The 26,763-nt window shown below is 48.6% G+C and overlaps 2 protein-coding genes across 2 annotated transcripts in view; one reads left to right on the top strand and one right to left on the bottom strand.

The window, feature by feature from the left end:
• Positions 1-16,939: 16,939 nt before the first annotated feature.
• LOC135823786 (dehydrogenase/reductase SDR family member 11-like) lies at positions 16,940-18,241 on the bottom strand. Its single transcript, XM_065336630.1, has one exon. It carries the CDS (start codon positions 17,963-17,965, stop codon positions 17,204-17,206), a length of 762 nt encoding a protein of 253 aa, XP_065192702.1. The 5' UTR covers positions 17,966-18,241; the 3' UTR covers positions 16,940-17,203.
• Positions 18,242-20,626: 2,385 nt separating this feature from the next.
• Positions 20,627-26,763, top strand: part of LOC135823784 (mucin-2-like) — a 29,151-nt gene continuing 23,014 nt past the window's right edge. The window contains exons 1-4 of the mRNA XM_065336629.1: positions 20,627-21,174; positions 23,093-23,125; positions 23,465-23,692; positions 26,645-26,671. The gene's annotated coding sequence lies outside the window, so the exon portion shown is untranslated. The remainder of the gene's footprint in view (positions 21,175-23,092; positions 23,126-23,464; positions 23,693-26,644; positions 26,672-26,763) is intronic.

Genomic DNA, 26,763 nt, shown 5'->3' on the forward strand with positions numbered 1-26,763 from the left:
CACGCCACGTTTTTTGCTCAATGGAAAACGAAGGGGAGGAGAGGGGCAGAAGCTAGCCTTGCATTGCCTGTATGCATCCATGGTAAAAGCCCATAGGAGTAACGACAGTAGGACTGTGTTATTTGAAGTACATGTACATGTACTCGCCCTAGCCACCAGGACAGTGTATTACTCTGGAACTGTTGCACAAGCACGTCAAACTTAATGATAGGTATACATTTGGTGGAGTGTGCGATGAAGTCATGCACACAGTATTTTCGTGCCAATATTATTTTGTTTGTTTAGATCATTTCGTGGCTGATCGTTCCCGACACGAGCAGTAACAAACAGTACCACTCTGTACCGCGTACAGATACCAGTACAGTATTTACACAGCCCATATACAGCTCGTATCCTGTATTTCATATTCAACTCGCCACGCAGTTCTCGAGCGAGTGGCGGGCACCGGCATGCACTGTACAGTGATATCCCTTTCAGTGCCAGATGGTACGACATGGCCCCCAGATATACCGGATCCTTCCGAGACCGACGCATAGCTTTAGTTCTGCATTCCCGCAGTGATCTTTGTGCAAGAGCATAATTTCCCGGAAGTCCGAACAAGGTCTTCAGTTTCAAACTACTGGTATATGTATGCCTCGTTTTGACCTCCTTCCAAATAGTTGCATAGCATGTTGTGGATTACATACGACTGAAGATGTGTTTGTTTGGTAGAGAAGCACTAGTAGCTGACTGGAAACAAGCTGTCCTATTACAAAGGAACCACAAACACAGTCATGATCACGCATTGGAACCACATTGCGGCACCATTACAAAAACAGCACACTCAAGTTTAGGGCATTGCCAAAACCAGTGTTCGCCTTCTGCCCCTTGCAAGCATTGAAAAATAGTCTTATTCCTCAGGCTAGTGTCCACGTGTCGGAATGTGAGCAGCACTTTGATAGTTCTGCATTGGGGTTTTCCTGTCATTCCAGATAGGCAGATACTCTTACACGTATCCTTCCACAATCCAATTTCTGTTGCTGGATAGACTCATTCCTCGGATTTTCCATCCACCCACATCGAGGAAGCCCATCGATCCTATGAAGAACATATTCTAATATTTTATCGCTGATTCGGGTGAAATCTACAGGATATAGCCAAGAGCAAATATGCTCCTGGAGAATGTACTCTTGATATGACTAAGGTGTCAGTGGACGCATAAGTGGACGCATAATGCCGAAGGCCCTGATCCGAAGCTTGCAAGGTCATGTTTCGCCAAAGATGTTCAGAACGTTCCACCTTGCTTTTACACTTTTGAACCTAGTTCCATGGATCCGACCAGGTTTCTGTACTTCGGAATGTACAATAACTTAAGAATAGCGCTAGGATCCTAACAAACTTCTTCAGTCTACAAAGCTCAGGCTGTAATTTGGCAACGTAGACAGCCTCTAGCACATCTAGATCTAGTAGACGGCACTTGCTGCGCGCCCGCGCGTGCATCATGAAGCGTTCTGTAATATTCTTGAATATCACTCTCTTAGTATTGACCTCCATAGATTTTTGCTATACCTAAGTAGTCAAGCATTTCACTCCTAAGGCTAAGAGCAATATTGATTGCTTACATAGAAAAAACCTCGTAAAAGACCTCGGCTTCACCTTGTAACCGAATGGCGCCTAGTAGCATGCACTATGATCCGACACACCGCCAAAGACAACAACCGACCGTTCCTTCTTCGTTCTAAGATTCTGTTGAGTAAGAAAAGTGTACGGTATTATATGTGACCAAAAAGATACAGTGAAAGAAAAGCCTAGCAAAGCATAGCAAGGCACGTTGGTTCGGCTGCGTTGGTTCAGCTGCACACCCTAGTGCAAACATGCAGATCGACAATGTTGGGCGGAAACCAAACACCACAACATTGCCAGAAACTAACTTGTTCACACCTACATACAATCATGAGTCCATACCGTGTCTGGTCTGGTTTGTTATGTTAGCAACCTAGAATGCATTGAACACATGGATTCGATCACACATACTAAAACGTAGAACTAAGGTTCTCCAAAAAAAAGAACAACACTCCACCAACAGCTAAACAAGAGAACAGCAAAATGCGTAATGGGTCTTGCATTTGCTAGCTTGCTCCTAACTAAGCACGCGCCAAGGTAGACTGATAACACGGCACACATACAGTTTCAGGAGCCATAGCGCTGTGGTGGCCTAATGGCAGATCTGTCCCGCAGTGACATGCGGATGCCGCCATCCCCTATGTTGGGCTAAGGGCCTGGCAGCACTGATGCTGGCTGGTACAGATAACCACCATCTGTAGCCGCTGCACTGTCGTCCATCGGCGCTGTTGGTTGGGCCAAGTCACGGGCGACATCCCTCTTGATGATCTCCACGTTGACAATCTTCTCCGCTGAGTGTGGATAGGCAGCCCGGGTGATGACAACTGTCGACGGCGACACAACGCGAACGATGCGCCACCCAGGCTCGTACGGTGCCAGGCATTTGCGGCTCCGGGAAGGCCGACGTAACAGCACCGCATCCCCTACGCTGTACTCTGCTCCTTCGATCACGCTCTCTGTGTCGTTCCGGGAGAGCTCTTCGTTTACGAGGTCTCGCACACGTGCCGGAGCGTCGGTGCCAGGGTGCGACGTCAGCTTCTGGTTGAGGAGCCGGTAGTCGAGGCAGGGCCGAACTCGCGTTGATGCCTTATGCTCCTGCATAGCAGCGAGCAGAGGCAGCACACATCTCGGCTCACCATGCTTCACTAGCCAGCCGTTGCCGAGCCATTTTTCAACCTCATCTCCAAATAGCTGTTCCTGCTCCTTGGAGAGCTTGGATCGTGGGTACTCTCCAAGGCCTGACCCGATGCACGTAGTCGGCTCCGTCTTGTCCGCCCATTGCCACTGCACCTCCCACGCCTTGTCAGCCGTACTCCACCGGAGGATCATATCTGATGCCCGCAGCACAACATCGCCATTGCTGAGCTTCTCCACGTCCGCGTGGTGAAAGTCTTCAGCGACGGCTCGTGCTTCCGACTCAGGGCGTGATGGATGCTCATCTGGGGTGCTCGACGCCAGCACCAAGGGGCATGCAGCACTGACGGTCCCGAATACAACCCCCACCAGTTCTCCTGCGTCATACTGCATATGCACACCACCCAGAGTCGCGATGCTGTTAACTCCAATCAGCACGTCAGCCTGCACAACAGACAGGTCGTCCACCACCAGCATATCAGTCTCGGTCTCAAGTAGGCGAACCACAGCACTATCCAGCCGTGAGATCGTACACTCCACGACTCCACGGACATCCACCGGACTGCCGTCGATCGCATTAATTGTCGATGACGTAGGCCGGATATCCAAAGCTAGGTCCGTTGCCAGGGCGCTAGCTACAAGGGAGCGGGATGCACAGGTGTCCACAGCAGCTACTACACGCTTGCTTGGACCGCTGGACCGTTTGATGTCCACAAAGATCCGTGGCAGACTGTCACCTCCACTGCTCAGGCATAACACCTTGGAGTCACCATGATCGCCAGAGTACACAGGAGCAGCGGCTGCACTCCCACCCCGCTGCTTCTTCTGCTTGAAGGCCTTGAACTCCGCACAATCTCTCATCATATGCCCAGCCTCGTCGCAGAATAAACACGTCAGCTGACTGTGTTTGGCTTGCTTGTGGCTACCGGTACCACTACTCGTGCTCGCAGGGCAGTTCCGCTTGAAGTGGCCAACTTGACCACACTTGTAACACAGGACACGTCTTGCGGAGTCGCGACCTGCACCTGCTGCAGCGGTCATCCTGGAAGAGCCTGATGGAGCCCGATCGTCTAGAGCACCGTAGCTCACTGCTGCCACACCGGGCTTCATCGATCGCTCCACGCTTCTAAGCCGCCTGACGTACTCCACGCAATCGTCGATGGTGTCCGTTTTTCCACTCATACGGAGCTCCTTCGCAAACTGAGAGGGGAGCCCGGAGAGAAACTGCCCGATCACTATTTTATTCTTCCCATCAGCATCAACCTGCTCACCAGACAAGGTGAGAAGCCTCTTCAAGTCCGCTGCGAAGTTGTCCACCGACTCGTCTCCTCGCAAGATCCTGGACGTAAACATCGAGTATGCTTGATCCGGTGCCATCCCAAAAGCGGCGGTCAGCTTCGCTTTCACATCGGCCGGCTTCTTCTTATCCGCTGCCGCCATCTCGTTCCACACGGTGAACGCCTCACCCTCGAGATAGAGCGGTAGATTCGCCATCTTCTTTTCGTCCGAGTCCCACTTCTGCAAGTCCGCGACAACTGAGAACTTCGCCCAGAATTCGCTCAGGTCGTCCCGACTGTAACAGTTTTCCCCTGTTCTCTATAACTTTACACTCCCTCGCACCTCGTGCGTCTTACGCCTGTCTATTAGCACCTTCATTGGCGCCATTGCCACATGTATACTATCACATTTTGCATATAACTGGTCGAGGCACGCTCAACCAGGCCTCTTACTTTTCAAGTTTGATTAAACCTGTTACACTGGTAGCAGAGGATGGTTCCTACTCTGCTTTTGGCAGGTGTTCTGGTCGCTCTGCTTACGCTCCTCGTACTCGTCGTTCGGCTGATAAACGATATCAAGACCGCTCAGCGCGTTATCCAAGGAAACCGAACGATACATCCGAACTCGGAACCGTGGGAGCCAACACCCCGCCTTACGAAAGAGCCGCCTGTGTTTGGAGGAGATTCCGCTACATTCAAAGAATGGACGTTTGCAATGGACATGGCCCTACGGTCGTTGGCGCTCCCAAATGCGGCACAGAGGGTCGACTACGCGGCAGGATTTTTGACTGGAAACGCTCGTCTTTGGTTGATAGCGGCATTGGAAGCTAACCAAGTGTTTTCCGACTGGCCTGCTCTGAAAGCGGCACTTGGCGATGTGTACGGACCACGGCACAACGAGGAAACATCGCGTATGGGACTAATTTCCGCAGCGCAGCGCGGGTCGCTGGACGCATACATTGCTGCTTTCACTCGCCTCAGCCTGCAAGTGCCGGAAATCGACCACCACACCAGAGCGCTGCTGTTCGTCAGGGGTCTAGTGCCGCACATCCAGCGACAGGTCATGCGTGAGCATCCACGTACCCTGGAGCAAGCTGTCATGGCAGCAAACACCGTGGAGCAGTCGCCAGGGCCACCGGCGTCGGGGCCACCAGCCAGTAGAGAGTCGCGTTCCGTGCCCAGCTTCCGTGGTCAGACTCAGGGCCTCCGCAAGCTGACGGACCAAGAGCGTGTCCAACTGCGAGCAATGGGACACTGCTTTGCTTGCAGGAAGCCAGGCCACCTCGCTAAAGACTGTACTGAGGGTGGACAGCGCTACCCAAACGCTGGTCGCCAGTAAGAAAGGGGGTGCGCTTACTGGCGACGACCCAAGCACCCACGCCGGTACCAGTCGCTAACCGGTTTGGAGCTCTGGAGGTTGAAGACGTTGCTCTCCAGGAACCTACGGAGCCGGAGACACCCATAGCTGTAGGAAATTGTCCCGTTGCAGAAAGGTGTCATGTCAGCAACGTCAGCGTCGGCAATGAACCTGAACACGACCTACTGCGCGTACAGGGAAGAATCGGCGGTCGCCGTGCAGTGATGCTGATAGATTCCGGTTCGACGCATGACTTCATTGCAGACAGTTTTGTTCGAAAGCATCATCTTGACACGGATGCAAGCTCAGCAGTGCTGAGCGTAACATTGGCGGACGGCTCGACCAGCGAGGTCCCGCAGATTTCCACACGCACGCTAAGGGTGACAGTCGGGGGCTTCAGTGAGGAACAGCACTTTACTGTGTATCCCCTGACTCGCTACGACGCTATTCTTGGCAAGCCGTGGCTTACAAGGAACAACCCCAGCATCAACTTCCGTACGAACGAAGTTCAGTTGGACGGTGAGCCCTTTGTTGCCAAATTGCCTTCAGGTAACCCGCCGACAGCCGACCGGCCATCTGTGGAAAGCATGTTTATCAGTGGCCGACAAGCTCGTCATGCCCTGAGGAGTGGAGCCGAGGGGTTTCTTGCATGGGTCACTGCTGCAAACGAGGAGAATCGTTCCGGGCCACAACTCCAGGAATCAGAGCAACAAGACATCCAGAACCTGCTCAAGAGGTACCAGGATTTATTTCCAGACGAGCTGCCGAATGAGCTTCCACCGAAGAGACCAGTCGACCATGAAATCCAGATAGAAGATGGAGCCAGACCACCGTCTCGACCCGCCTACCGCCTGCCGAAACCAGAGATGGACGAGCTCCAGTCACAGCTGTCAGAATTACTTGAGAAGGGATTCATTGAGCCAAGTAAGTCGCCATACGGTGCACCTGTGTTTTTTGTGAAAAAGTCGGATGGTACTCTGAGAATGGTGTGCGATTGGCGAGAATTGAATAGAATTACGATCAAAAACAAAGCTTGTCTTCCTAATATTGATGACTTATTCGACACGATCCAGGGCAGTGCATATTTCTCCAAGTTGGACTTGCGGTCGGGGTACAATCAAATCAGAATTCAAGACTCGGATGTTTCTAAGACGGCCATTAATACGCCGTTCGGCCACTTCCAATTTAGAGTCATGGGATTCGGGCTGACTAATGCCCCGGCCACCTTTCAGTCACTCATGAACTCTATTCTGCAACCGCATCTCCGAAAATTCGTTGTAGTATTCTTGGATGACATTCTAGTTTTCAGCAAGACCTGGGAAGATCATCAGCATCATCTTCAAACAGTTCTAGAAACACTTAGAAATAGTGAGCTGTATTGCAAACAGTCTAAATGCGAATTCGGCGTGAGAGAAGTTCTCTTCTTGGGGCATAAAATCAACGGCACATCAATTTCCCCTGATCCCAAGAAGATAAGTGCTGTGGAAACATGGCCAACTCCGTCGTCAGTAACTGATGTGAGGAAGTTTCTTGGCTTTGCAAACTATTTCCGAAGGTTCATAGATCGACACTCGACCATCTCTCGTCCATTAGAAGAAATCACCGGAAAAAATTCACGCTTTGAATGGAGCGCTGCTAGACAGAAGGCATTCGAGTCTCTAAAATCAGCATTACTCGAGGCGCCAGTGTTGCAACTGGCCGATGTTGAGAAAAGCTTCACGGTAGAAACTGACGCAAGTGACTTTGCCGTGGCGGGTGTGCTCCTGCAGCAGGGAGAATTTATGGATTTGCATCCCGTAGCCTATTGTAGTCGGAAACTGTCAGCTGCAGAACGCAACTATACTGCGGCCGAGAGGGAAACGTTGGCTGTGGTATTTGCATTAAAGTGCTGGAGAATCTATCTATTCCGCCACTTTGACCTGATGACTGATAATATGGGTGTTGTCTATTTACGAACCAAACCGACTCTCACCAAGCGTGAGGCAAGATGGGTAGAGTTTTTAGCTGACTATGACTTTACGGTCTTTCACAAACCAGGAAAGAAAAACATTGCCGACCCGCTTTCACGCCGTCCAGATCTGTTCAGTGATTCTGAAATAGGCGGGTCATCCTATCCTCCTAACATTCAGTTGAATGCCATAGAGCATACCCTAGAGATTAATCCAGACTTAGCGCAGTTAATTGTCAGCGGTTACAAGTGCGACAAGGATCTTGCTCCCATTATCAGGAGACTGAAAAATTCAAGCCATGACAATCTGCACGACCGTTACCTTCTAAATGAAACACCCGGTTATCTTTATCTCAGATCTTCACCACAGAACCGGTTATGCATTCCAAAGAGTAGCAAACTCCGACTCGCCCTGCTTCAAGAATACCATGACTGTGTGACTGCGGGGCATCCCGGTCGAGATCGCACCTATTTCAGACTCGCTAGATATTTCTATTGGCCCAGAATGGGACTGGATGTAAAGGCGTTTGTCAAGTCATGTGACGTCTGCCAACGAGTTAAAGGCGGCCAGCTAAAAACTGGTCTCTTGCAGAATTTACCAGTGCCCAGTCAGCCGTGGGCGGATATCTCGATGGATTTTATCATGGGTTTGCCTAGGACCGATACAGGTCATGATGCTATATATGTATTTGTAGACCGCTTGACAAAGTGTGTACATTTAGCACCTACTTCCTCTACTATTGACGCTAAAGGAAGTGCTGATCTGTATATTCAACATGTATTTCGACTTCATGGTTTGAGTTCTAGTATTGTATGTGATCGTGATCCAAGATTTACGGCAGCATTTTTTCAGGAATTGTTTGATCGCTTAGGAACGAAACTAGCATTTAGTACTGCCAATCACCCTCAGACAGATGGCCTAACTGAACGAGTAAACAGAATAGTAGAGGATGTGCTGAGGGCTTTTGTAAATCATAAACAAGATAACTGGGATATGCTCCTACCTCTCTGTGAGTTTTCTATCAACAGCGCTACTCAATCATCTACAGGAAACACACCGTTCTTCTTAAATTACGGTCTAAATCCCAGAGCGCCACCCGACTTCCTCAACCCTATTCAGGGAGGCAGAGATTCAGCTGATTGGTTGCAAGCAAGACAAGACGCGGTCAAGATCTCACAAGATGCGCTAGTGGCAGCTCAAGCTCGTCAGGCCTTCTATGCAGATCGGACAAGGGTCGAGGGAAAGCTGAAGGTGGGAGATTTGGTAATGGTCTACCGGGATTTCCTCCTGACTCCTGAAGCTCGGGACCGACCATCCCATAAATTACGCCCCAAGTGGTTTGGCCCCTTTCCTATAACCCATGTGGTCGGCCCAAATGCCTACAAGCTCAAGTTGCCTCATACCAGCCGCTGTCACCCGGTATTTAATGTGTCGGCACTCCGTGCCTACGAGAAGAACGCTATTCCTAATAGGAGACAGCCTACGCCTCCGCCTATCACGGACCTTGATGGTCATGCCCGCTATGTGGTGGAGAACATTCTCAGTCACCGCCGCCGGCAGAATCAGCTTCAGTACCTAGTCAAGTGGCAAGGCTACTCTGATGCCACTTGGGAGCCTGAACATTATTTGTTGGATGAATCTGGTAATGACATTGTTCCACTTCAGAAGTACAAAACCTTGGCTTCTGCCCGCTGAGTTTTGCCGCTGAGTTTTGCAGTTGAACTTCTAGTTTCACCTTACACATTTGTTGAGCTTATTACACTTTATTTGCATGGAGTTTCAGTCGTCTTATTGTGTTACTTCAGTGCGAAGCCTTTTTTCGTCTCGCACGTGTTTGCGCTTATTGTACTCTATTCCACTTGAGCATTTGGGTTATAAGCTCCTTCCTCTCCATAGGAGGGGGATGATGTAACAGTTTTCCCCTGTTCTCTATAACTTTACACTCCCTCGCACCTCGTGCGTCTTACGCCTGTCTATTAGCACCTTCATTGGCGCCATTGCCACATGTATACTATCACATTTTGCATATAACTGGTCGAGGCACGCTCAACCAGGCCTCTTACTTTTCAAGTTTGATTAAACCTGTTACACCGACCCCCGCGGAACGGTCTCAAGAAGCATTCGACTTTGGCCATCTCGCACTGCTACCCAATTCGCCCGACTAATCCGAGTTACAACACAAACTCCTGAGTCCCGGGTTTCGGCACCAAAAAGTGCTGTAACCGAATGGCGCCTAGTAGCATGCACTATGATCCGACACACCGCCAAAGACAACAACCGACAACAATCAAGACAACAAGACAACAATCTTCGTTCTAAGATTCTGTTGAGTAAGAAAAGTGTACGGTATTATATGTGACCAAAAAGATACAGTGAAAGAAAAGCCTAGCAAAGCATTGCAAGGCACGTTGGTTCGGCTGCGTTGGTTCAGCTGCACACGCTAGTGCAAACATGCAGATCGACAATGTTGGGCGGAAACCAAACACCACAACATTGCCAGAAACTAACTTGTTCACACCTACTACTGGCTACATACAATCATGAGTCCATACCGTGTCTGGTCTGGTTTGTTATGTTAGCAACCTAGAATGCATTGAACACATGGATTCGATCACAACCTCGGTCTTTTACTATAGTCTGTTTCAAAAAGATTTACAATCAGGTTTGGGTCTTAAAAAGTATGAAGATAAGGGAAATTTGGACAACAAAGTACATAGAATGGCTTGTTAGGACACGGCAAATTGTTCTGTGAAGGTTTCGGACCAATTGGACCAGCCGTTAAGGAGTTAGAATTTCGGCCAGGTTTCCGGCCTTTTCCCATGGTTTACCATTTGCCCAGGAAGCCAGTATCGATTTTCTTATCAAAACCCACGATTTATCCTTTCCTTTTTGGCCTTGTGGTTATGAATGCTGTCTGCTGACCATGAAGTTGTGAGTTCAAATCCCAACCTATCCTCAAGTCAAACTTTTTTTTCATTGTTTTGGTGATCAAGCTGGTGCAAGACAAAGAAGATGGCTGCACCAAACGACTTGTTGTTGAAGCTCGCGCTTCCTGCCGAACTGACTGACACTTGACTGCCTCACGCCATGTGAACACACCCACAACACTGCAATGGTGTGAGTGAATATGGAAGTCATCGCGCTGTAGCTTTTTGAGATTTATTTTAGTTTCAAGATCGCCAATTTATTTGAATTTAGCAGTCAACGCCGTCTTCTATCAGCGTTCACAAGCGTCTGCTTTTCTCAAAATGTCGTCGAAGTCACATGGATAGCTTTGCCAAGTCATGGCCTTGGGAATGAGTCCGTGTCGATGTCGTTTTCGTCACACGGTGAGTAAATTGCATCGCAGCTCAAAGAAACTATTTTGGTCACAAAACGAATTGGGACACATGCCGCTCGTCAACATTTACAACACTTTCGTTTCGACATGTCCTCTCTGACTCAATTATCGATACGAGGAAGAACTCGTTTGTTGTAAACCAGACGTACATGACTGTATCAACGTGAGTGAGTTGTCATTAATTTAATTTTTTCCTGCTTTCGCGCGGAATATTTCTTCGAGTTCACAGTGAGTTTTTCCAGGCAGCGCTCGAGTGCTCATACGGTAAGACGCCAAACTCTGCGGGCGATCGCCAGGATTGCAAATCTTTTTGAAACGGACTGTAGGCTTTTATTTCCTATATTGACCTCGTACTTGGTGCCTCCATGGAGCTATGAAGCCGAGACCTCTGGTCGGCGGAGCTTAATGGGCCCCACCACCACACTCCATTATTCACCCCAGTGTCTGGAGATATGTGGATTTTGTAGAAAAAAAGAAGAAAAAAACTCGGTCAATATTAGATACAAGTCATACTGTATTGAGGCAAGCATTCGATATACCGGTACATGTAACAAGGTGTGTTGTTATTGCAATATCATTTTTGTCTCAGCTGATGGGTTGTGTGCATCGTGCTGGTTGCGTTCACACTGGGACAGCACCAATCTGTGGTACCTGATCAACTGGTCTCCTGGCCGGTGTCCGTGAACGCAGCCATCGCGATACACACAACCCATCAGCTTAGGCAAATGATAGTGCAATAACAACACACCTTGCCATTTCGCCTGCTTGCCTCAATGCAGCATGCATGTACATGTATATTACAGAGCGCTTCAAGATTCACACATGGGCGCGCAGCAAGCGCCATCTAGATGTGCTAGACGCTGTCTACATTGCCAAATAATTACATTCTGAGCTTTGTAGACAGAAGGAGTGTCTTAGGAGCCTAGCGCTGTTCTGATTTCCCGCCTCCCTGTTATCGTTCTTGTACTCTTTGACGCAATTTGCACCAGCATTCAACATGTGTACGTTTCATCGCCACTTCACCTCCAGCATACGTATACCGAGGGATTTAAAAGTATCCTGAACTGGAATGTGCATTTATTTTATTGATGGAACGTTGCAGTTTTAACGCTGAGTACAGCACTGCTTGACGAAGTTCGCAGGCCAGTTTGTTGACAAGCTACCAAGTAATCAGAGTCCAGTGTGTTTACAACCGTGGCGAAATCGCCAGCCAGGCAACCTCCAATTTAATATGTAGGCCTGCCTCAAATTTTGGTTTGTGTCCCATGATGAAATCCGAATATTTCAATGCACGAGGTCTAGGGCAGGAATGAGATCATTGTTCGTCGCTAGCTGAACCCTTCAGCCGCTGATTCGGTACCAGCAACGCGTCGTGCCACAACCCCTGCCATGCCAGCGTTCACGTGCTTGGACTCCCTTTGCTTGTCACTTCTGCTCCGCCCCGTCCCATCTGCCCGTATGTCGGGCACCTCGACTGCATATGTCATCAGGATTTGGGACATCCAAACAATACAGGATTGGCGTAGAGTGGTGGGAGTTGTTCATCATGCACTTCGCAGAGCCAGTAGCAGCGTACCCGCCCGCCTCATTCAAACACTCCATCCAGCTCACAGTACTACATGTTGTAGTGACAAATAGGTCGACAGCGTATGCAGGTGTGACCTTTTCTGTATTCCTTCTTCATACTCGAGCGCGCGGTGTGCATTCAGTCCGAAATCCACGCGCGTCATTTGGCAATCTGCGGCTGGTCACGTGAAGCACCTTTACTCCACGATATCCACACCAGACAGTCATCTCAGACCACAGAGTTGGTAGCCTGCACGGGTGGCTCTGCTCTTGCACCCCAATGCATGTTGTGTAGGTTTGAATGCTCGGCGCCGAAACTCAGAGCCGCTGCTCTTCCACACCGCGAGCGAGCGCATCGTCCTCTTTTGCCAGGCGAACTCCGTGCGAAGGAGAAGAAGCCGACGTTGTGCGAATACGTCCTCTTGCTGTGGACGAGCAATCTTCTTCAGTGCACTAGCTGTAAGGAGACGGTGAAATGGAGCCCTCGGCGATAGGCTGTGGCTGCAGGCGGCGGAGTGGGAGAACGCGACTGAGATGGGCGTTAGCGATTCTAGCTCTCACGTGGTGTTGGACGGCGGACGCACAATCTCAACGTAAGTACTGACTGGTAGACTGGTTCTCTGTGCACTGGGATTGTGTGAGTTTGCTGTTGTCCTCGACAAACTGCTGCCCATTGTGGAGATTATCCTCGCTGTTGATCGCCACCAATGGACGTTAGCCTAATACATGTAGGTGTCATTGCTGCTGAACCACGCATGGTCGACCTTGATATCATGTATAGTGCTTACTTGCCACTGGCGACAGTCGTGGCCAGGCTATGACTCTGAAATAGTGAATTTGACCCCATTTACGAGATTTCAATTTGATGGGGGTTCGTTCATAGGAATCAACAATGCACACGAAAAGCATGCTATGAAGCTACAGATGGTGCATAGACTGTACGAATAGATACGCATGTAGCGGCGTTGGGTTCAGGAAAAATACGTCTATTCTTCGTCTTAGACACATAACACAGAGAAAGTTCTGCTTGGAGGAGGGCTTCAGGTGCGGCATTCTCACTGACCAGATGAATGACGGAATCCGAAAAAATGCAAAATGTACCAGCGCTTCGGTCATGATTGTGACGTTGCGCTCGTGTACAGAACATCTACAATGTAAAACGCCTACTTTGTATAACAGCTAAACTTATGTGCATTCCGCAAACTATCATGTACTATGATCGATACGTACATGTACAATTGAGCCATAGGGTAAACCAGCGTGATTGCGACCAGGCTGGTAGATTAGTGACATTGTGCGGATATACCGCTAGCTTACAGTAGAGAATATGCACGAAAATACATGTAATGGCAGCCGGAAGATTCGAATGCGATTCTGCCAGAGGACACCCATGTTTTCCTGTCAGATTGGAAAACAAGACCTTGTTCCAGACTCCTGTGAGTCCTGTCTAGTTTGCATGAACGAAAGGAGCAATGCTGCCCACAGATTATCGTGATCTCTCTTAGATAATCGTACCAAACTCACGATGAATGACTGCGTGAGATATGGCGAATTCTGCTTTAGAAAGTGTCGGGATTTCACATCATCTCGTGAGAATTGTTACTGTGTTTTCACATTTAATGCTGACAGGTTTCACACCTTATGGTCGTGCTCTTGCTCCAATAAAAAAGTTCAATTACTAATATTACTACTTGTATCATTGCAATGGAACAAGGACACTACTGGTACCACCAGGCGCACACGTCCCTAGCTATTAAAAGCTGTGTTGTGGATGTAAACAAAACATTGTTTGCTACTGACATCCGGTGCCCTGTGCACAGGCTAGAGGTCATGTGGCCCATGTACATGTACGAGGAACCCTTGTCCCATTCATTTGTCTCGCAACCAGCTGATCACTGTCGATGTTTACACACTGCATCATTTAATGCGCAACTGGCTGATCACGGTCGATGTTTATAAACTGCATCATTAATGCCTTGAGCGTTCCGGTCCCTACCAAGGTTTCCCGGAGGCAGCCATTGACAGCTGGATAGGTACATGGAAGTACAGCTGGTGAGGGTTTGAGCACAAGTGGGATTTTTAGACAGCTCTACTAATATACATGTACATTGTATAATAATGTATGAAGGAGAGCGAACAGTAGAAGTGGCAATACAATAGGCCTTGGCGGATAATGTCGGCAGAAGAATTGGCAGAATTCGGTACTTTTTCGGGTAAGTTTCATGCATGTTTGGTATGTGGATAAAGAAATGGAGCAGAATTCGCGGAATTGCCCGCCGTAAGGTTTGTATGGTTCTGCCAATATCACTGCTTTTCGAGCAGAATCTGCCACCTTTTCGAGCATTATCCGCCAAGGCCTACAATACAAGCAAAACGAAGGGAAGTAGGGGCGATGTGTAATTGCAATGGAAGGAAAGGTCCGGACTCGGTGGAATGCACGGGCACAAGTCTACATTGGTCCCGGTGGCCAGGTGTAAGACTATGGGCCAACTCAGCAACGCATTGACGACATAAACTAGTACGCCAGCCAAATGCCGCCCCTGCGACAAATTCTAATGTGCATGGCATAGGCACAAGTGTACCTATTGCAGAGTATTCAGACTACATTATTCACAGTATTCAGACTACATTATTCACAGTGCCGGAGATAGGCACCGCTTCGTGAAGTGTATGAGTCGTTTTCCAAGGTCAGGATATGAAAGGCATTGGCCGGTACTAGTAGCATAGTGAGGCGGACTACACCACTGCCACTGGTACATGGAATTAGCATGTGAGCAAGACGCCTTGTCACGGTATAGAGGTATTAATTTTATAATTATGTTCACGAAACGTCTGTGCATCTCGCTTTAAGCACTATACATGTACAGGTATACCCAGGAGATAGCATAGCACACAGGCAAAAATATCTGTCTGATGAGTAACAGAACATCAGGATTCTGGTCGATGTTAAAATACTGCAGCTAAGACCATGATTGAGAAACAAAGGGTATCCTGAACGCGTGAACCTTCCGAGCATGCGCGGACCCGTGATTGACCTTCGAAACGGTTCTTATCAAATAATTCCAATGGAACTACGAGAAGCTCAACTACATGTATCTTTGTAAAGGAAAACAACACTCTGCGGACCTCCCTTCGGGCCGCGAGTCCTGAAAGGTGTACGATGGCAATGTCCTATGGGAGGCACTGAAATAAAGTAAGAGTGCCAGCTTATCAAAGACCTCGATACTGAAGGTTCAATTGCACCTTTTTGTCATTCTTTCCATTAGAGTATGACGTGCATGCATGGGTCACACATTCGGGAATCAGCTCCCACCTACCCTTCTGCAGTCTCCCCCTTCTCGCAGAGGTATGTACACGTTCAAGAAAAACGTCAACGACCACTTGCGGCGCAGCAAGTGGGAGTGGGCCACAGACAGGCTATGATCTCTCCATCGCAGCCAACACACCACCAGCCTAATTATACTGACCGCACTCCAGCTCCCTTCTACCCCTCTTTGATCCCCTTCGCTCAGCCTTAAAATCCGATTATCAGTTCTCTCCATCTTCCTACGGTGCACTGCTTTTACTATTGTTTTGTTCTATCTCAATCTCAAATTTCCCCATTATCGTTTGCAAAGCCGGTGCTTCCCTCTTGGATGCACATGTTTCTTTTCTCCTGTGTATCGGCGTGTATCGGCGCACAGGAGTAACGATGATTCCGAGACCTTTGGTCGGAGGAGTTACTTTTGCCCCGCCCCCACTTCCATCCAATATGCCACCGCCCCCGCTGTGCAGCATCTGATGGTACTGTGGTATTCAGTAAAAAATTATTATAATTGTGTTTCAGTGTTTTTGTTTTGCTATTCTTCTTTGCGCTGTTCTACATGTATTACCTCTCTGTCACTGCTGTACATAATTCATTGTTCTCAGTCTTCGACCTTTGCTCCAGCCTGTACATGTATATCACCTGAAGAGAAGGCGCGAAAGTGCAGTTGTGACAAATTTCTGCATGTCTTTGAAGAGCCTGAATTATGTGCTCCTGCTATGTGTTGAAGCAGTTTTGAATCGCTGTCTGTCTGCTGGTTGTAGATTGGCTGTGTGTTTCTATCAATACTTCAGTACATGTAATTGCTATTTTGTCTCCGCCTAGAATAGTAATCCTCATCACAAATGCTTTGCGAAGCTCAGAGTGACCGGCTGACCGATGGCAAACATGTACAGTGAGCAACCGAGGGTTCCTTTCTATGATTTATTGACACAGGCTTCTAAAGCAGCAACGTCACAGTGCTCTCACTCAAGAAACACAGCGAGCTTTGTACAAGGCAAGGTAACCGTGTGCTCGACCAAGGCGAGGCGCAGCAACACAAGAATCAATCTCCCGATAGCTAACTGTTTCGACCTTCTTTAATAGGTCTTGTCTTCGGGTCTCAGAGTCACTAGCTGAACTGATCGCAATGCAGTTCAATGAACAACAAAGCATTTGCCAGAACGATCAGTAGAAGATGCACAGTAAGACATTTAAAGAAGTACACTGACTCGAGCCGCAAATACTTAGGCTGACGACACCTACTGGGGATCGGACCCAGGAGATTGCTCTGCCGCAAGCTATAGGCCACACACAACCTCCAAAGTTCATATCCGCCAAATTTATGAAGACCGCCACAGGGATTGGTCTGTGCGCCGCCTCCCCAGAGAATGCTTGCTTTGCCACACAAACAACGTGAAGAAGAATGGATTAAATATAGCCAGTGCCTCTGCTGGCAAAACTTTCCAGGTGGAAATTCATCGCGGAGAACTCCAGATAACTTCACGAAAGAAAATTCAATGTGCTATCATTATAATTTTCTAAACACACAATGCCATGTCAGCGTTGACACATTATAGTAATTGGTCCTGATAAGAAAAAAATATCGCCTCGCGTATTCGATACGGCAGGCGGCAAGTGAAATTGACACGTTCCGGTCCAAGTACATCCGTCAGAGATCTCCACACGAACACCTCAGAACTTCTGAGTAGTTGGGCGCATGAGGACGTCGTGAATTTCCACGTGTTCCGGAGCGCCAATCATGTGAATCAGTGCATCAGTGATATCCTCAGCATGTAGAATAGTCTCGAGCGAGGCATATTTCTCTTTGGCTGCCTGCGGGTCACCACTGCATCGCGCCTCAAACTCAGTTTCAACCATGCCGGGCGAGATTTGGCCAATGCGAATGAAGCCGCCCAGATCGCGCAGTTCACGCCTGGTCAGTTCAGTCATGAGCGTCACGGCGTGTTTGGCCATCTGATACGATGCCAGCTCTCGGTTGCTGGTCGACCTGTGGCCGCTCATGCTGTTGAGGGTGACAATTTGCCCGTTTTCGACCTTGCCCTGCTTCATGAGCTTGACAGCTTCCTGCGTGCACTGGCGTACGGCTAGGACGTTCACTTCAAACACCTCCCGCCATTGGTCGCGCGATCCGTCCAGGATCGTCGACTTGCGCGCCATGCCGGCATTGTTCACACACAGGTGGAGCGTACCCTGCTCGGCCTGAATCCGTTCAAACATCCGGAGCACCTCGTCATCTTTGAGCAAGTCGCACTGCACGGCGATCAGCCGCCCAGGAGCATCCTTCAGCTTCAGGGCGGCCTGCTCGATGCGATCCACACCTCGCGCACAGCCGTACACCACCATGCCATGGCCGACCAGGCGAGCAGCAACGTCAGCTCCAATACCAGCCGAGGCACCAGTCACTAGTGCTATTTTACCTCTCCATCGCTCCATGCTGCCCGGACCAAAATAATAGTTTACTTTCTCTGTTGCTCAGTTTTTTTCTTCAGTTTTTCTACGTCTAAAAACGGCACCAATGACTTGAGCGGAATGACCAGGTTCTCTTCCTCACACCTGAATCAGATTTCTCCCCGAGCTCTCGCTTTCCTATGCTTGCCAAACGTGAGCCTGTCCTACCACAAAGCAAGCTTCCTCCAGCAGATTACACTGCGCAATCACTATTCTTTTGAGTTTGCATGAACAACAACAAAAAATAAAATAATGCACAAAACTCATCCCAGCACTGCATGCACCGACGCGCGCGTGGCGAGAGCCGCGCGGCCGCAGCCCCACAGCCAAAAAGGCGGACTCGGCTCGCGCTCTTTGACTACTGTACGTAGATCTACGGTCATTTTGTGACACGATCATGGCGCGCGGCCCTGGCCTAGGACTAGGACTAGGAGTGCTACATTGTAGATCTTTTTTTCCTTGCGCGTGAAGAGATAGGTTGTACGTAGAGCTACCTGGTCTACTACCGACTACAGTAGTACAGTAGTAATACAGAGCTAGAGAGGTGACGCTTTATCTGTCAGGCATGCAGGGCCGGCCATGCACGTTGGGTGCATAAAGATAAACTGGCACTTGTCATGCTAGCTGCCATAAAAATGATCTTCTCCAATGCCAATGCAATGGCAACCAAGGGCAAGGAGTCATGAAAGATTTCTGAACTCCTATCCCTTGTGCTTGATGAGTGGTGGTGTCAACCACTTGAAGTCAGCGCGCGATTGAGTGAGTCCCTGCGTTCGCATACTTAGCGCTGCATGCTAGCGCTGGGATCAGGAGTGTGACTGGCACTCATCTGGCATTTTTCCCTCACACTTGTGACAGAGTCACACCTCACAGCATGAAGACACCACTGCAGCTGTACTTATGGTTGATACATTATTATGGTGGTAAAGACGCACCTGGCAATATGGCCGGCGGTAAATACACGTGTGGGCACTGGGCAGGTGTGTCTTTACCACCATAATTATTTTATCAACTACTTCACAGTATCTAAAAATTAATTTTATTTTGAGCACCTACTCAGCATCGGTTGATTGCACTTTGCAGAAGTCATGGTTCAGGTGTCATCAGCCTCCGTTACCACCTGACCGCGAACTGGGTCCTCTAACCTTCTTTCTTCCCGCGGGCCGAAGAAGTGAATAGTTTGTTACATAATTATGAAGACTCGAAAACAAAAGTAAAGTCGTGGGCCAGCATTGTATTGTTTCGTGACATCTTGGGGACAGTAAATGCCACTGCTCGTAGCTCGTCCGTCTTCTGGCATGCAGGGAGTAGTAGGTTCTGTATAACTGTTCCTTTGTTGCCGGGTATTTGGCCTGATATTTTGCATTTTGAATCATGCACCCTGGTCTGGAGCTGGTTCGGCGGCAACATAGCAAGCAAACTTGCCGGATCGTGTACTAAAGTTCTGTTGTGGATCTACTGACTACAATTGTAGTCACCACACGTAGACCTACCCTTTGCTCTTTTGTGTTGTCCGTATAGGTACGTAATACATTGACTGTGTGTGTTTGCGTCGGTGTCGATCGATACCCGCCGCTAATGTGTTGTTGGTGCTAACGGACTGATGTATGTGTATGTTTGTGTGCGTGCGTGCGTGCGTTTGCGTGTGTGTTTCTGCTGCACGAATAATTTCGACTATGCTTCACTGTTCCTGGAAACATCTCGATCCACACGCAGCAGCTAGTAAGTACCACTTCATTTCATGGCACTAACACTAGCTGTTTTTTTTATAGAGGTTATGCGAAAGAAGTAATAAAAATGAGTCGGCGGAATTCCGGAACCGCTTATGGGCGCTAAGCATACAACGAAACCGCTTATGAGCGCTATGTATACAGAATGAGTCGCGCCAGTGTAGTATTAGTAGCGAGCTGCTCGCGAGTTGCCAGTGCTAGAAAGTGCATTGCTGTGCCGTTTCTTTGCCAAAGCGTCTCAACTAATGATGTAGTTGCATAACCTCTATAGCATGTGAAACTATCTTCGGAATACCGTTCCTCCGACGGCACCTCTGTACATAAATACAGTGAAACTAGTCTAAGACGACCGCTCAGGGGACCTTCGAAATTTGGTCTCTGTTACCAGGTGGTCTCCTTATCCAGGGTCGTTTGACTGACCATAGCATCCCTTGTTCCTGTTAGCAGTGGTCCTCTGGGGCAGGTGGTCGCCTTATCAGGTTTTACTGTATGGCCAAATGGAGGACTGAATTCATGCATGCGCTGGTGTACAGAATAGGCTATGAATGTCATGCAAGAGGACCCAGTGTTTACACATCTCACTTGGCATATTATCTGTGCAGTCATGTCTCCAAGGTGGTTGCAGTTGAATTAGAATGTGCGGTAAAGCACTGGCGTGTCGGACTTTAGGTAGCTAGTCTCTTGTAAGCTGTGCGTGTGGTTGGTCTGGAAAGGTATCACTGTACAGATGTAGCACTCACGCTCACAGTATCACAGTATCACGACCTTGATTATCATTGGGCTGTGATTTTACGATGAAGCTGCGAGAGCCTTCACAGTGCCCTCTTTTTGATCATCACCGTGATCTGCTACGGGGTTTGCTTGGGTGGTAATCCACATTGACGGTGCCTTCTATTTGCTTGATCTCTTTTATTGCCTCAGCTGCAGTTCCAGCTACTGCTCCGTTGGTCACCTGTCCACCAGGATATGAATACATTGGATTTCCCACGTTCAATCCAGGAACGGGTGCATTTACATTCCCAATTGGAACATTCCCAACGGACTTTCCGACCGTAACTATTCCAACTGGCTTCCCCACGGCGGCCAGCTTTCCAACGTTTGATATTCCGACCGGGAGTCCACCTACAATAGGTTCTCTGCCAAGTTTTCCGACAGATTTTCCGACTGTTGATATCCCAACGGGTTTCCCCACGGTTGATATCCCAACGGGTTTCCCCACGGTTGATATCCCAACGGGTTTTCCAAGCTTCCCGACCCCTGATATTCCAACAGGCAGTTTTCCCACTGTCGATGTACCAACGGGCTTTCCGAGTGTACCGACAGTCGATATCGGAAGCGTGCCAACCATTCCAACCGATTTCCCAACGGGCTTCCCCAGCGTGAGCTTTCCGAATCTGCCAACAGGCGTTCCAGCGGGATGTTTCCCGATTCCAACTACACTGCCACTGGGAGCGACAACACAAGGTACAGTGTGAATGTAGGGAAGCTGTGGATAGCACCGGCATGTCCTTGGCTGACGCACATACATAGCAGAGTGACCAGAGTATGTGCTGTGCACGGAGCATTGGGTTATTCACACCCGAATGAAAGTGATGGCGTGCATAAACAGTTTTGGTGGAAGAACCCAACACATGGTTGACCGCCGTGAAGGAGACCAGTCTCCATAGTGGATCTGTTTCCATGCACAGAGTTTCAGCATGCAAACATAAAGCCTGCGCACTAACTTTCCTCATGACTGCCTATAGGCCTGCGAGCAAATCCCCGATCTGCCTTCATTGTCACAAAGCTGCACCCACTGCGGTATGGAAAGCTTTGCGGACAGAGGAATTTCTTTCCACTGACTGTCCAGACCGTTCAACATAAGAGGCATTGTATGAGGCCAAAGAACCCTTGCCGCGATTCTCTCATATCAATTATTGCTGCAAAATAAGGGTGAACATGGCGGTGACATGACTGAGATTTCCGCAAGGTGGAAGTGGGGTTGGTCACGGCTCAATTCAAATCTCAGTTTTATGCTGCATATCAGCCAAGCAGCCAGAAAGCTGACTTCTTGACAGCCACTTGGCATACAGTGGTGTTCCGGAAACAAGCGACAGTAGGTGTTGCAGGAGGCTACTACCCCTTCATGGTAGCACCTAAACAGTATGTCCCATGCACAAAGTACCTTTCACGGAAGTTTGTCGTAGTCGTACCCTTTTGCATTCGCTCTTATGGAAGAAATCGGCAGGAATGAAATTCGTGCCTTATGAGTTATGACTACTGTAGGTCAACAAATATTCGGCGCATAGTTATTCTCCGCTATTTTCGGCTTGATCATGTTTGGCCAAAAATTCGTTGCGGCCGAAATTTTGTTTTGCAAGGTTCAGTGTGACAGTGTATACAGGCAGCAGCAGTACAGGCCGAAAACGTGATGCGGCCGAAATGGGTTTTAGCCCTGGGAGGCCGGAATTTGAATGGGCCGAAAATTTGTCGACTTAAAGTACGTGCACGTGTACGCCCTTGTGACTCCATGCTGAATGGTGTTGACTTCACTTATACTGATGGCTGTCAGGTGAGAAGTAGCCTTAGTCGGATCAGCCCTAATGCAGCATCAATGGTATTTGATTGTACAGTGGAACTCGCTTAGTATGTACAGTTAGACCTCACTTATCCGGTCCTCTTTTATCTGGATCCCTCGCCATCCGGAAGAAAATCGTTGGTTACCGATTTTCAGCATACGCCATGCATACATACAGTGTGTGCGTGTTCGATTGTCCGGTTCCCTCGCCTGTCCAGATATTTTGTGGAAAACGGATGCGTGCGGTTACCGTATTTCCACAAATAGTAGGCCGGTCTACTATTTTTTCAACCTCGTCCTAACCCGGCCTTATAATCGAGGACGGTCTTGTATTCGAGGACGGTCTTTTATTCTTTCAACCCAGTTTGACCCCGGTCTTCTATTTCTCGCCACACAGTTTTACCCCCGTTCTTCCATTTTCTTCTACACAGTTTGAGCACGGTCTTCTATTTTTTCCACAGTTTGAGCACGGTCTTCTATTTTTAACACAAGAGCAAAGACTCATTTAGTAGGCCCGGTCTTCTAATCGGAGACGGTCTTTTATTTTTTCAATCGCCCCCCGCCCCGGCCTTGTATACGAGGAAGGCGTTGTATACGAGGACGGCCTTTTATTTGCGGAAATACGGTATGCGAGGTCTGACAAGACACACTCTTGCTTTGTACGGACATTGTCTGCAGCGCGGGTGCATTCATCCGTACTGAAGTACATGTATGTTGGGATAAGAGGTACTTTGGATGCTAAGTACACTTTCCAGCTCACCAGGGTATGTACTATCAAAGTTCTACGATGTCCTGAATCATATCTGTTTGTGACTTTTGTTTCAGCTTCACCTCAACCGACTATTGACCTCACTCCCAGTAAGTGAATGTGATCACACTATTTTTGCCAAATTCGAGTAGGGTTGAATTGTAGGGTAGAGAAAACACAATCGTGTGCGAGTTATGAGTGCTGACAATCCAACAATTGAACAAAAATAATAATGAATAGCCAGTGCTTCGAAGTAAGTGGGACCACTGGGCAAAAACGGATAAGGAGCCTCCCCTGTACAATGCTGCAGTGTGAGCATCAGTGTTTCTCACTTCGACCGCTTTGGTTTGAAGTAGCACCGTGCATCAATTAATGTTGTATGGTGTGAACATTTGCCAAGTGTCATTTTCTTCATGTTGCCCTTTTATTTGGCGTGGTGTGAATTCCAGGATGTGTCTCTTTTCCAGAGGAGTGCTGTGGGGCACCTCGTTGCATCGACTCAACCTTCGCCAACTACTCCTCCATCGTTGTGAATTATGCGATCAGGTGTGGCGATCCGACGTCCTGCAACCCAGCACGGTTTGCACAGTGCAGTGTCAGCCCTGTTACTGGCTTCTGCGAGCAGCTAGGATCTTTCAGTGTGCCACAAAGCACTGGTACTGCACCGACCGTTGCTAGTAAGTTCTCCTGGAGCAGGATTCCTGTGATTTCTGGACTGACCTGTGAAGGGGGTAACCATGGTAACCGACCATCGTCATATACTGCATGAGCTGAAAGTGCGACGAGTCTAAATAAACGATCCCGCCATCACAGAACTGTCTTTTTAAACGCTGAGCATTGTGCCCCGTAACAGATTCAGGTTTTGCAGTAAGAGTCTTCTTGCAGCGTATGCTATGCATGCATTTACATTTCGTTCTCCGTGACTCGCGCAGTGCATGTTGTCCGTGCCTGGTGTATTCGTACTTTTTTCACTTTCATACTGCCATCGATGGCTGGTAACCATATTGTCCCCTTCCTAAACATCGGCCTCCATTCCCCGGCGGTGTATGAGAGAGAGAGAGAGAGAGAGAGAGAGAGAGAGAGAGAGAGAGAGAGAGAGAGAGAGAGAGAGAGAGAGAGAGAGAGAGGGAGAGAGAGAGAGAGAGAGAGAGAGAGAGAGAGAGAGAGAGAGAGAGAGAAAGAGAGAGAGAGAGAGAGAGAGAGAGAGAGAGAGAGAGAGAGAGAGAGAGAGACAGGGAGAAAGAGAGAGAGAGAAAGAGAGAGAGGTACATCTTCACTTATATCAAGCATAAGACAATTTAGGACAAAACAATTTAGAGAAGAAACATACCGTTCTTTTGAAATACTAGCAGCCTCTAGAATGGTCAATTTCTTCCTATGTATGGTGCATTACCTTCTTGGTATATTTCATAGAATCTGGGGGATCTCTTCGCTCTTTGAGGAGTTGTCAGTGCCGCTGATTACCGAGAAACGAGAGAGCTTGGAAGCTCAGGGCCCTACGCTATGCTTTTTTGCCTTGATGACCTAGAAAAAAAAAAGCATAGGGATGTTATAAATTCTTTAAAAAAATCCTTTTTTTTTAAGACATAACCTGGGATTCGAACCCGCACTATCGCGCGCCCTGCATGCATCCCCCGATACACTTCGCATACATACTAATTCTTCCAAGTTGTTTCACATTGTGATCTTGCATTTGAAAGCCCTATTTGAATATGCATTGTGGCCAGCCGTCTTTGATGGCACGGTACGGTAGGGGATAGGTACGGGACAGGTACGATCTAGGGTAATACAACACCGTCTCCCGTACCGTACCGTACCATCAAACACAGCTGGCCACATACAGCTGCCCGCAATATTCAAATAGGGCTTTCAAACGCAAGATACTAACGTGAAGCAACTTGGAAGAATGGGTATGAATGCGAAGTGTAAGGGGGAATGCATGTAGGGCGATAGTGCGGGTTCGAATCCCAGGATATGCCTGAAAAAAAATAGGAGAATTGAAAAATTTATAATTATCCTATGCTTTTTTGCCGTCAGATACGGATAGCGCCAGGCGTGACACAAACAAACAAACAAACACACAAACAAATACCAAACGAGAGAGCTTGGAAGCTCAGGGCCCTACGCTATGCTTTGTTACTTAGCTCATCGTGCATGTTGTGGGAACTGATGGAAATGTTTCCTGGGACGGCGCTGACTCTGCCGAGCACGCGCGTTCTGGAGTCGACGGGATCTCTCTGCCGACGTTTCCTGTGACCGGCGCTGACTCGCCCGTTCACGCCTATTTTGGAGACGACGGGATCTCTCTTCCAAAGCATGTTTTGCTGACGCATCGTATCACCTATTCGGCAACTAACATCCATTCTAATTTCATTTCCTCCTCGTCTCCCTATTTCTTTCCAGAAAGTCTCTCTATACATCAGGGAGTCGTACTGTATTGGCAGCTACCCTAACGGGTCACGCCGCCCACCACCCAAGCATGGGTATGATGAGGGACAGTGGCAACAGAAACAAAAAACAGCAAGCAGGGAGAGAAAGCAAGAGAAAGACGGCGATAGTAGTACATCTGGTGTGCGACGTATAGAAAAGAGAGATGACAAGAGATGCGCACAAAATAAGAAACAATAATTATTTTTGCAGTTCCGAAACAATCAACCAGGTGATGGAGTGTGGGCACCCGAAGTCCCGCCTGGACTCCACTGGAAGAACATCCCACCAGGGATATCAGCGATAGGCCAAGTGTTGAAAAACAGCCATGAGGACACATCGTCTAGAAGTCCACCGCGCTCGAACTGAAATTGCAGGTTCAAACAATTTCCCACGCGGCGTCAGGCAGCGTAACTCTTCTCCCTGCATCACCATCCATCTCCAGCAACCGTCTCCACTCACAGCTCATGCCTCTGCCACCACTGTACTCCTCCAAGCTTCGCAGTTTGAAACCATTCGGGGGTCAGCTACACCACCGCGAATGGAGAGACGAGGACGACAACGGTCGTGACTGAAAAGACACTGCCTTGGCGACCGCGTCGCGGAACCCTCGCCCCAGCAAATTCAGAAATACGCCAGGGGCAACTCTGGTGGACTCAGAGCCACCTCCTTGGCAAGACTGGTAAGAGAAACGACTGAAAACTCAGATAAAACGGAGCTACAAAAAGTGCGACCGTCCCCTTCAAGCACAGTTGCAACACACAGGGAGTCGTATACATGTACAGAATATTGTGGCCAGCTGTTTGTAGCCAGCTGTGTTTGATGGTACGGTACGGTACGGGACAGATACGGGAGCCAGCAAATGGCCAGCTGTGCGATACGGTACGGGACAGATACGGGATAGAGCCAGGCGTGACACAAACAAACAAACAAACAAACAAACAAACAAACAAACACCAAATTAAAGCTGTGTGGACCCTGGCTAGCGCCAGACGTTACTGAAGTAACGTCTTCTGCATAGCTACGGGAATTAAAGCTGTGTGGACCCTGGCTAGTACCAAATTAAAGCTGTGTGGACCCTGGCTAGCGCCAGACGTTACTGAAGTAACGTCTTCTGCATAGCTACGGGAATAATTTTATTGATGCTCATTGTCACAACATTGACCATGTTCACGTGTTCTTGTTGTGTTTTGTGTAATCAGCTGCACCACCAGTCACAGGAGTAGACAGTAAGTTGATATTTGGTGCTTCCTTTTCTCATTCCCCAAAAGATCCATTTGTGAGAATTTTTTGAATATGTATGAGTTAAGGGATAAGGGTA

Source organism: Sycon ciliatum, chromosome 8, assembly GCF_964019385.1.
Source record: "Sycon ciliatum chromosome 8, ocSycCili1.1, whole genome shotgun sequence".
NCBI classification, from domain to species: domain Eukaryota; kingdom Metazoa; phylum Porifera; class Calcarea; order Leucosolenida; family Sycettidae; genus Sycon; species Sycon ciliatum.